General features: G+C 37.8%; 1 protein-coding gene across 1 annotated transcript in view; it reads right to left on the reverse strand.

Annotated features, from left to right (window-relative positions):
* The window catches only part of LOC122796791 (dynein axonemal heavy chain 5-like), a 2,204,633-nt gene that overhangs the window by 1,743,834 nt on the left and 447,798 nt on the right, over positions 1-13,001 (reverse strand). The window contains exon 14 of the mRNA XM_044065521.1: positions 8,499-8,594. Within this exon, the coding sequence (XP_043921456.1) occupies positions 8,499-8,594 (96 nt within the window). The remainder of the gene's footprint in view (positions 1-8,498; positions 8,595-13,001) is intronic.

Genomic DNA, 13,001 nt, shown 5'->3' on the forward strand with positions numbered 1-13,001 from the left:
AGCATCCATGGGACCAGATGACATCCCAGGCTGTGTACTACATGAACTACAAAATGAACTAGCTCCTCACCTAAGTGTCATGTTTAATCATAGCCTCACCTCAGGCTTCGTGCCCACTGAGTGGCACACAGCAACAGTTATCCCACTCCACAAGGGGGGATCCACCTTAGATCTCAGGAACTACTGCCCCATCAGTCTGGTGAGCCTGATCTGCAAGGCCATGGAACATATTATCATGGAACTTATAAACAAAGACATTGGCAACCTTCAAACACTGGACCCCACCCAGTTTGTGTTCGTGAAGGGACGATCTTGTCTCCTGATCCTGATTGACTTCTTTAAATCAGTCTCCAGAGCTGGGGACAAGGGTAAGGCAGTCCACACAGCCTATCTGGACCTCGCCAAGGCCTTTGACACCCTCCCCCACTCTGGAATCATAGATAGACTTACTAAGCTGGACATTAATCCGTACGTCACTCGATGGGTTGCCAACTGGCTTACTGACAGAACCCACACTGTAAAAGTAGCCGACTACAAATCCAGCTCCAGACAAATGATAAGTGGAGTACCTCAGGGTTCAGTCCTGGGACCGCTCTTGTTTGGCATCTAGTTCTCTGAAGTACAGGCCAACACTAAGGGACTCTGGCTAACAAAGTTTGCAGATGACTGCAAGCTGGGAGCCATTATTGAATCCCCAAATGATGTGGATACTCTACAAAAGGGCCTTACAGAAACAGATGCTTGGTGCTAGAGCCATGGGCTCAAGCTCATTGCCAAGAAATGTATAGTTATCCCCTTTGGGAAAAAACATGCACCCGTAAATTACCACATAGGTCGCAGTACACTAAACACTGAAAGTGTGATAAGAAACTTAGGGACACAGGTAGACAGTGGTCTTACCTTCGATAACCACATCACCACAACAGTCAGGAAATCCTACTATGTGGCACACCTCATCACCAAGGGCTTTTCAGCCAGAAAAAAGAAGGTCATTGTCCCACTGTACTCATCCCTCATTAGACCCATTATAGAATACAATGACCCATTTGGTATGTACCTCTCAAGACATCTGCAACAACTGGAAAGGTCGCAGAAATACCTCACTAAAAGAATCACAGACCTAAAGCAGATGCCCTATGCTGACTGCCTTAAAAAACTCCAGCTATAATCTGTCGCATATCATCTACTCAGAGGCGATCTCTGCTTAACATACAAGGCCATGTCAAACGCAGAGCTGTTGGACATGCTACACTTAAAGAAATCCCAATCCCTCAGAGCCTCACGCTCCAGGGATCTAAACCTTGTCATTACAATAAACAAAACATACTAGAGGGATAGGTTCCTGACCCAGAGACTCCCCAGACTCTGGAATAGACTGCCCATACATGTGAAGCAGAACGTCACTTTGGCCCTCTTCAAAAGTAACCTTGACGATTGGATGGGAGAAAGGAAATTCACCCCGGGGATCACATCAGTTGCCCTGCTAGACAGGGGCCCAGGGAAGTAAATAGTGTGGGAAGAAGTAGCCAGGGAATTGTTATGGCTAGGCTTGTATAGGCCCTAGAGCCAATAGCCTAGTACCAACCCATTAACTTACTTGATAGAGCAAGGCACGATGAAATACGTGAGCAGACTTTCTAGTCAAGTTCCCAAAACAGAATACTCAATACTCAGAGATTACTCCCTGTAAAATATAATATCCAAGATGGCTTGCAGAATGACCTCATCTGGTCATCTGATTCTAGGTTCTCACAGTATCCTCCTTTGAAGCTGAGGCAGGAATTCAGCATACATGGCTACAATATACATCTAAATGTTTATGGGAGTGCCTGGGCTTACCCAGTTTTTACTGAGCTAATGAACAAAGGCTTCTGCCAGACCCACCATCTCCATTCTTATACAGCAATGTGTGGTACCGTTTTAATGGTTTAACAGCTTTACATTTCCCTTATTTTTCTTAAAGTAAGCTAGCTGGTTAACCTCTGCTGTCCCAGTATCCTCTATTAAAACCTATACATTTAATTCAGTTACAATAATACATGTACATTTATTTTCATTCCAGCATGGTGCACTGTTGATACATTTTAACACAAGCAAAGCTCACAAATACATTTTCAGCACCAGCATCTATACAAATCAGTTTGATATACAAATGGCATATAATTATTTACAAAGTTCCAGCTAGCTGTGCTGGCACAAGTCATACATCCACTGCCCTACTTCTCCTGGCATGGCTGGCAGTACCTCCTATCATCACAACATGAAAGGCCCCAAAGATTCCTGACTAAAAATATCTTTACTTTAAGTCATTTAAGCTACCCCAATAAATTAAAATCCATTTCTGTTTACTCTGTCTCATGCAGGTTCTTGAGAAACTGACTTGGTCTGGGCATTGACCAATGAAAGATACTGTGCTTTTTGACCTTCTCTATCTTCATAGAACACACAGTCTAGCAACCAGCTGATCCAAAAGCCTAAACCTTGATTGTAAGCTCAAAAACACATCCTGGAACAGTAGATTTCTTACTGAAACAAATTCTCTATATTTGCAATAAATGTCCTGTGCACATCAAAGTATCTCCATGACTACCTTCAAGACCAGCGTGGGTGACTGAATGGGTAAATGCAAATGTATGCCTGGTATTGATGAGAATTATCTATCCATGTGAAACTAGTGTATCCTTATTGCTAAATGGGCAATGAGGCTAAGCTTCTCAAAGGGTCTCCAACAGTAAGCTTAGTATAAACCTATGAAGGTATAAAGGTATGAACCTAATGCATCCTGAGGAAAAGAAGCATAACTATCATTTTATCACTGTCTACATCTAGACAAAAAGTGATTATGAAGCAGCTACATTATCAGCAGACAATATTGTTGTAATAAATAAAACTGGGTTTGGAAAGAAAATTGACTCTTTTGAATGATCTTTGTAACTGAGATATTTATACAGAATCAGGTCACTAAAGTTAGAGTCTAAACAGCAGAAAAGAAAGAGAAGACCTGGCTGCTATTGATTCATTAAACAAAAAAAAAATGTTTCAAATAGGACTATTACCTAGGCTGCAGTTTTGTGCTTGAATGTAGTCATGGGAATAGATACAGTACTCTTCTTAATGGTTACACATGCACGTGCAAATTGCTTTACTTCTTCCTATCAAAGCAGAACCATGCAAAGTTGTATCTCTCAACTGTCCAGATTTTCACAAAATGTCCAGGTTTTTGACTCATATTTCTAATCTGTTCTTCATAAAATTTAAGGTTTTCTGGGAAATAACTGAGGAATGAAGTTACTACATAATGACATACATTGAGTTGCAGACTTTATATCCTTCAGAAAATACATGCTAACACAAATCCTGTTATTCTAGTAACTTTAAGTTTATAAGAGCAATATTTAAAATCTGTCCCTATTTTTCGGTCGTTGTCCCCCCTATTATATTAGCATTGTCCAGATTTCTAGTATTAAGAAGTTAGAGTTAATTACAAAGCTTACAATACCTAATAGCATTTAAGAAACAAAACACATGGTGAAGTACCAAAACTAGCAGTAGTAACATTGTTTTGAACAAATGTAAATACACCCCTCTGTTTTTATAGTCTCTGAGATCATACTACTTATATGGAAGGGGGGGATACTTGCAGTCTCCTTCCCCAAAGCAGTGTGGCCTCAGCTTTATACTACAGGATGGTACAGCCCTAAGCATGGAGGTGCATGGAAGCTTCTTCCTCTCCCCTGTAGCAGTCTTGATTTCATAAGTTAATTTGGTAAATTGTTTGGAGATGCTGTTTGGAACTACTTACTCTGTGCAGTTTGTGGTCAGCATCATGAAGCAAAGCTAGCATAAAAGAGAGTGCTGGTTCCAAAAAAAAGAGTTGTATATACAGTAGAACTGCTTTCTATGACATTAAGAACTGATAAAATTATAGATCAATTAAAAATTATGGTGGGCAGCCTTATGGGCAGTACTCAGTTTTACAGTAGCTGTGAATTACTATGGATTGTCTCATATAAGTGCCTACAAAATGTTTATTTATTGACTGATTATCTGACTCAGTCTTCCTATCGTCTTAAAGGTACTCCATTTTTTATGGTCAGCTGCTGAATAGATATAAGAGGCATTTACACCTTGGTCAAACTCAGCATGGTTTTAGAGAGTTTGATTATAGAGTGCACAAATGTTATGTATGTGCTTAATTTTCATGGAGAAAAGACTGCCAATCAGGAAGCCACAATCCACATACTCTTTATATGTCTGTATATTTATCTATATTTATATATGTGTGCATATATATATATATATATATATATATATATTTATATTGAAAGCTCACTTTTACGAATCGCAAGTCAGCAAATCCACTTCAGTGAAAGTGCATTTCAGTGAAAATGCACTTTTGCGAATATTGAGAGTTTTAGCATAGTAGTTAAGCATTATTGTAAATTATGATTATGCTGATTCTTTGATTGAACTGAGCTTCATGAAGTCTCCATACTAGTATACAATGGAGAAATATGTGGTTTGTTTTTGATAATGCCTTGCTTATAAGGAGTGAGTTTATTTATTACTTAGAGATGTGAGTAACTGTATTATGCAGAAGATGGAGTTCTTTTATTATGCAGAGGGCCTGAGAAGTTTACTATAGCAATAAAGGATTATTTTAAACCATGATGATGCCAAGTTATGAGTTTGTTTAGTGAATGGAGTTCTGTGAAGTTTGCATGACATGCAAAGTTTTAACATATATGATCAATATATTTGATAACTCTATGCACATAATTTAATGTTTTTTTAATATTTCAAGCTGCAAGCAGTTATTTTATATATTTATTAATAATGTGATAGATTTTTTGTCATCTTAGTAAACATCTTGTACTGTAAATCGCATTTTTTAGCCTTTATTCATTCATGTATGGGTTTACCATCAGCAAGCAGAGCATTTTTAATAGTAATATGGTTGCTTTAACACACTCGGTTTCTTCTAATGAGACCAATTATTTTTAATTGGTCTAGAGATGTGATTGGATGCTAATTATTTTAAAAGGGGAGCAGTTATGTCTGATGAAGCGTAGTAGTACTACATAAAAGAGCTTACACAGTCTAACTTTATATTTGGTTTTAATAAAAGGTTTTGTTTATATGCTCTCTATATATATATATATATATATATATATATATATATATATATATATATATATATATATATATATATATATATATATATATATATACATGCATACATACATATATCAACTCTAATATTCAACACACATTGCTTGCTCTGGTTCCATAGCTTGTGAGGGAAAAGACACATTGCTGTGCCAATAGCTAACAATGGAATAGTCTCTTAATCCCATGTTTTGTGTAGTAAAAGGCTAGGGCATAGGCACCTTACTGAAATGTCAGAACCTTTAGCACCAAGTGCTGACAAACTGAAAAAAACACCAAAATGCAGGTGAAGAGCAAATATTGAACATCTCTCTTTTCCTTTAAACTTATTTTCTGCAGGAGGGCAAGCCCAACACACCGACCAGACTTATATATACTAACTCTGAGACCACCATACATCAGAGTAAAGGGACTATTCTGAGACATGGACATCTGTCAGATCAGGTGTTGATATAAAAGTAATCTGCCTTTTTCTCATTCTTCTTCTCACAATTCACTGTCCCCATCCATATGACTGTCATTCTGTGATGACAATGGCACAAACAGTTTGATACTCATAAAAGTAACAGGTCACTGCTTTTAAAAGCTGTAAAGGCAAGTCACTGCTTTCATCCTGAATGACTACAGGCACAGCTTACATTGTCTGCAGCCAAGAGGGAGTATTTGCTGCAGTATGAGTTAGTGACAGCAACATCTGACACAGGTGAATGTGTTAGCCTGCAATCAGTGCAAGACACCAACACAACTGCCAAGTCACAGCTGGAGCATTTTTTTCTCCTTTTAGTACATAGGCCAGATTAGTGACATCATCTTGCCCCAATCCACTTCTTTACAGACATTGATGATTTTTTTTTTTTTTTTTTTTTGCTGCAAAGCAGTTTGTGATCTGGTTAAATATATCCCAAGCTACAACTCAGTTTATGCAGTTTTCCTCTGGACATTTCTCAAAGAGGAATAGTGGATTCTACTTCATATCTTGTTGCTATTATTTATACTTTATGATCTCACTGGTACCATAACGTGATAATGCACATCTTTGAGGTTTAGGAGTCACCTGTGCTAAAACAAGGCCTACCAGTAGGGGAGCCATCAGCTGGGCAGTCATTGGGATTGGCTGATTTTCTTCAAGCAATAATGCCCAACAGGGTGCATGTTATTGTGTAAATAATGTCGTCCAGGGGAGTTCTGAGGCTCAATGTCAAATGTAGAGGGCATCTATTCCCCTAAAATAGTGTTATTTACACAATAACACACACCCGGGAGGGTGTTACTGCACTTAGAGAAAAGGCTGTCTGTTAAATTGTTTCGTATTTCTTTGTTTTTATTTTGTTTTTTAATTACTCTCTCACTCTCTCTCTCTCTCTCTCTATATATATATATATATATATATATATATATATATGGGTCTACTACTTTTGATCGCACATAGCACATTTGATCAAAACTATTTTGGTCGACAGCACATTTGATCGAAAACCAGTATTCATGGCAATTAACAGGGAGTTATCCCCCTCCCCAAAGTCATGCGACCCTGGAATTGATATATATAGTTGGGGGGGGGGTGAAGCCCCCCAGTTATATTCATTTAAAAGAAGAAAATAAAACAAAAAGTAAACATTTTAAACGGAAAAAAAAAAAAAAAAACATTTGTGCCTGCTCCTGTAGTAAGTTCATACAGAAAATTGCTCTCCATACCAAGTATTTTCATTAAAAGCCAAACTGTAGTTATAGTAAAATGGTTACTTTGACATGTTCATGCATTGATCTTCAAATTATGTCTCATGATATTGGAGTGAACTGTCAGTTTAGTAGCAGTACTTTCTAGATTATGAAGCAGTAGACAGAAAAAAGTGAGAACTCAAGTTACAAAGAAAGGGAACGCAGGTTACAAAGATTAGTTAGTGCTACTTAAACAAGAGAATCATACATCATACAATCCGACTTCAGACCAGTGACAAGTGGAGTACCACAGGGTTCAGTCCTGGGTCCTCTCCTGTTTGGTATCTACTTCTCTGAAGTACAGGCTAACACAGAAGGTCTTTGGCTAATGAAGTTTGCAGATGACTGCAAACTAGGAGCCATAATCAAAACTCTCAACGATGTGGACATCCTATAAAAGGGCCTCACTGAGACAGATGCCTGGTGTCAAAGTCATGGCCTCAAGCTCAGTGCCAAAAAGGGCATTGTCATCCCCTTTGGTAAAAACTCTGTACCCATGAACTACAACATAGGTGGTAGTATACTTAACACCAAAAGTGTGATAAGAGACCTTGGGACACAGGTGGACAGTAGTCTCTCCTTTGATAATCACATCGCCACAGTAGTCAGGAAATCATTCTACGTGGCACACCTCATCACAAAAGGTTTCTCATCCAGAAAAAAGAGGTCATTGTTCCCCTCTACTCATCACTCATTAGACCCATTATAGAGTACAACGCCTCTTTTGGTATGTACCTGACAAGACATCTACAACAACTGGAAAGACTGCAGAAATACCTCACAAAGAGGATTACCGGCCTCAAACAGATGCCCTATGCAGACCGTCTCAAAAAACTCCAGCTTTACTCCGTCACATATTGCCTACTCAGAGGTGATCTCTGCCTAACATAAGAAGCTATGTCAAACCCAGAGCTGTTGGACATGCTCCACTTAAAGAAATCCCAATCCCTCCGAGCTACACTCTCTAGGGACCTAAACCTTGTCACCACAATAAACAAAACATGCCGGAGGGATAGATTCCTGTCCCACAGACTTCCCATACTCTGGAATAAACTACCTATCTATATCAAACAAAGCTCCTCATTAGCACTCTTTAAGAAAAATCTTGATGATTGGATGGGAAATAGGAAATTCACCCCAGGGATCACCTCTGTGGCTCTGCTCGACAGTAGCACAGGAAAATAATTTTCTTGGGTGGCAAAAGCCAGGGTACCTTTTTGGCTGGGCTTGTATAGGCCCCAGGGCCGATAGCCTAGTACCTACCTATGAACCTATGAACCTATACCTGGGGTTAGGAAAGAGGGTGTAGAAACAACCCCACAGCATATACGGTTTAGTGATGATACCTTTAAACAAGCATTCTGTAAAACAGTTTACTGGAAAGCAGGTGTAGCACTTTCTATTTTCTTTTTCTTGGGAGAAATATGCAAATTTGTATGTTTTTAAATAAATACAGATTTAAATATAGCTAGACACAGACTACTGATGTCTAAAACTTTAGTTCTGCTTTTCTTGCTAAGCAGACTTTTGGTTATCCCTTAATATTTCCACTTTTTTAAACAAAGCAAGTCTGAATACATATGGTTCAAAACTACATCCACAATACTTACAGTTAAAGGCTGTTCGAACCAAGAATCAACAAATGATTGCAGAGCTTGATAGAGGCCTTCAATTTGATACTGGAAGTCCAGGTAGTCCTTCTCGAACTGAAACCACAAAAATAAAATCCATAATCTTTATTTCAATATCTATTTTCATTATTTTCCCTCATTGCCCTAAAATACAACATTCTACTTAAACTCAGTCTGTACTGCCCTGCAGACATTTAGTGTAGGCCTCATGCCAGTATGATGTAAATATAACAGAAATAAAATGTAACAGAAGTTGGAGAGAGAGCATAAATCACACTGTGACCCAAGACCCTGGAAATTGACTTATTTAACTGGGAGATTCGGGGAGGGGTTCAACCTTCTGTTTCGGGCAATCAAATGTTGATTAAAATAAAACAAACATTCATTCCTTAAATAGCTTGATTTAATAATAGCCTACCCCATTATCCCCTACCCACTGGTACCTGACATGCACTGGGATCAGTGTAAGAAGCGCTGGCATTAAATCACATGCCTGGCCCACTACAGACATCTGATTATGCCCCCCTACTCAGTGCCAGCTGGTAGCTCTCTGACCTCCACCAAGGGATTACTATTCATGACATAAATGCCATGCATGCCCCCCCAAAGGGAAGAACTGGGTTTCATCTGTTCATATCTCTACAAAAAGTTGCTGATCATCTCTAGGACCTAGTGTCACAGGTGGGAGCTCTCCCTCTGCATCTTCAATTACTTCAAATAATACATAATTCATCAAAGCAAAATACTATAACATAAACTGCACAGATACTATTACATGAAAAGTTTTGTTTTCAAAATCTATGCAAAGTAATTTTCTATGGGACAACATACCCACATCACACATTACTGATTTATTCAATATACTCTTTATGCTGCAGAAAGTCAATGATTTGCGCTGGCACTGGTCTTGGATTTTATATCAAGATGCCAGACCTTCAGTTTAGAGACTGCAGACAAAATATGTGTCAACAGCCAGCAAAATTTTATTCTTAGTAATAGCAATATACTGTATAAATGTAAAGCTCTAAAACATTACGTCATATTTCTTACTGTGTTACTCAAGTAAACTAATAAATATATATTCTAACATTTATAACAGCAATATATTTCACTATTCCATAGAAATAAAACTGTATATAAAAGAATGGTACTTTTCCGTTATCGAAGCAACACGCAATGATCACACAGCGTTTACCCCTGAATCAAAACAAAGCTTAACCAAATGGTTGTTAGCCCTGAATGGAAACAAAGCTTAACCAAGCAAATATTTTTACTCAGTCCTGCTCATCTATAAACGTCTTCCACAGAAAGAGAAAAAGCATGTCCAAAAAGAGGCACGTACGTAAAATCAGTACACGCACACCCCAACTTAACAGCCCATTCTTTTTCATAAAGCTTTTTCAGTCGCATCCTTTACCCAATTTCTTCCCCTTTGTCAATCTACACTGTTAGTTAAACTGCACCAAACAAGGACAGGTAGAAATGGCAGTCAGCTGTAAAAAATGGTCTGATGTTTAGGCGTGTACTTTTATGTTCCTTTGTGACAATTCAAAAGTCGTAGCATTACAACTTATATGAGAACTGTGCTTGCTGGATGGAAACACCGCAGCCACATAGGGAGAGCTTGAGGACAGCAGGAGGTTTACAATGTGAACGAGATACAGTCTGTGGAAAACTGCACATTATTCCTTTTGTTTCATAATTTCCACTTGAAATGTTTTGTCAGAGGAAATGAAGGCTGTACTCACATCAGCGGCAGCAGTGTGATCATTGGGACTGTGTGTTAATATTCCAAGTGCTCATTAAACCTGTTGCCCCGATAATGGAAAAGTATATAGAACTGTATTTTTCTTGTTTATGGTCATTAATGAATGCAATACAAGTTTGTTGATGAGTGTAATATTTATTAGTTCCTAAATGTTATACATAAACACTCAAACAGCCAGCAGAGGGAAACTTATTTCAGCTAGACATCTAGACTAGTTAATTAGATGCAACTAGATTATTGAATACACTCATAAATTCACACAGACACACACACACACACACACACACACACACACACACACACACACACACACACACACACACACACACACACACACACACACACACACACACACACACACACACACACACACACACACACACACACACACATTTTTCCATATTGCTTTTAGCCTTCATGTGAAGCTGCCTTGAAAACATCTGTTGCTTTTGCAAATTCATTCCAGCTATCCACCTTTCTTTCATGGCACTCCAGTGCCAGATGCTCTGAAAACAATAAGACTGAAACCTACTGTATGTCTTAACCAACTGTTAGCCTCAGTTATGCCAGTAAAAAACGCAACCCGGAAGGCGGAAAGGGGCCAGAATTTCTGTCCCTGTTACAGAACCAAGGTGGTAAGAAAGTGAGTTGGACTTTAAGCAACCCTTGCCAGTGCAGGATAAATGACTTTTGACATAACATTAGGAAGTAGGACGACTTCCCAATCTGGTTGCGATAATACCGATACGTAAGTATCCAATATCTTATTATTGCTGTCTCTATTTGACAGTAACCTGACTTCTTATTTAGATGTGGAAGTTTTGATAAGATAAGTAAGTTGCTTTTATACTCTACTCAGTATGGATCTTTTAGGACTGGGGTCATTTATGAAAATGAAGCAGTGCTTTTTTCTGTTGCATATCTTTAGCAATTTTGTGATTCTGCCGAAGTTTTTTTTTTATTGAATTTAACTCCGCATTTATGTCTAACCAATATGTATTTGTGAATTAATATCATCATAACTTATTCATCGTGTCCTAAGCTGATGTTCTGTGTCCTTAACCATACTGCAGTCTGTTTTCTGAAATATATAATTTATTTCATCACATCGTAGTTTACAATGGAAAACTCTAAGCCAGAAATAACTTTTCCTCCCAAGAAAAAACAAATACTTATACTGACACCAGCAGTTACCTTCTAGAGGTTCTGCACCTTCTTCAGATTTCAGAAATATTGCACTCCTTAATATCTAAAGCAAAACTACATACCAGAAAGTATTTTGAATGTGTCCTCAGTTTCACATAGTTCAGTTTTCAGCCAACTGTTTGGTCATTTTATTTATTAACATTTGTATAATATTATTTGTTTGTTTGTTTACTTGTAAATGAATGTGAACTTTGCTACAAAGATAAATCCAAATCCAATGAACAAAATGAAACTTCAGTATAAAACAAAACAAAGCAGAATATTATGAACATATAGATGTAATACAAACTGAAAAAGATCTGAGACTAATATAATAAGCGCATAAAGGATTAGACAGAATACTAAAACAGTTTAGTATTGCTGAAATGTAAACGTTTGTTTAATGGATTAAAATAAATGTGTCAGTGTAGGTATATCTAGTCTTTCCTTGTGAGAAATTCCTTACAGGCTTTGGTAATGCTGAGTACAGATGTCTTATTTTTTTATTTTGAGAGGAAGTCAATTAGACCTACAATGGTGAAGGCCCTAGAAGAGCACTGTAGTGAGTGAAATGGGATTTCAAGACTGTTTTTAGATCAACCACTGGATGTTAGAAGACTAGAGGATGATTTCTACTTTAGAATACTGTGAAGATTAAACTATACTGCACCCTACACATCCCCCATATTTATTTGTCCCAACATTAAGATGACTGTATTTTGGATAAAAGTGAAACCCCCAGGATACTGCAGTTTTAAACTTTAAATGCAAATCCCAGTATTCTCACATTATTGATCAGACATAAGACTCTCAATAACTAGTGTGTCAAACACAAACATGGCAACCATCTCAGATACCACCATTTTATTTTTTGGCATATTCACTTTCAGGCCCAAATGTGTTAATTATTGACAGATCTGTTTGATGTTGTTCGAAAGTCTGGAGGAAATTATGTTAGCACTTTTACAGGACTCCCAAAGTATTATGTCATCAGCGTAGCAGGCACAAGTAATTTGTTATGGCTAAATTCATTAATTTAAATGGTAAAAAGAATGGGTTTAAGTACAGAATCCTGTGATACACCTTTGTTAACTGAAGGAATGGCAAAATGTGCCTGGTGAGCTATAAAATTAAAGGATCTTTTCTTAAGATAACTGCTGAATTATTGCACTTTAATATCTCAGGGCCATAAAGGTTGCAAGATGACTGCTATTAGTTCACCTTTTCAGTAGTCATAAGCAAGCTGCCTGCTAGGGATAGTAAGGCAGAGTAGATGATATGAACTGTCCTAAACTCCTAAACATGTAATGCTTGTCATTGAGTAGTCCATAAGAAATTAGATTGTTTCTGATTTGTGAGACAACTTATTTCTCAAATATCATGTACTGGGCAGGAAAAAAGGCAGATTGCTATAAACTATGTATGCTGTCACCAAAGACAGGAAACAGTGGCAGTTTTGAGGGCAGTATTAATAATATATCATATGGGCACAGCCTTGAAGGTGTCACATGCCTTGTGGAACTTAGAAC

The sequence above is a fragment of the Protopterus annectens genome, chromosome 3.part0 (assembly GCF_019279795.1).
Source record: "Protopterus annectens isolate FY-2018-M chromosome 3.part0, PAN1.0, whole genome shotgun sequence".
NCBI classification, from domain to species: Eukaryota; Metazoa; Chordata; order Ceratodontiformes; family Protopteridae; genus Protopterus; species Protopterus annectens.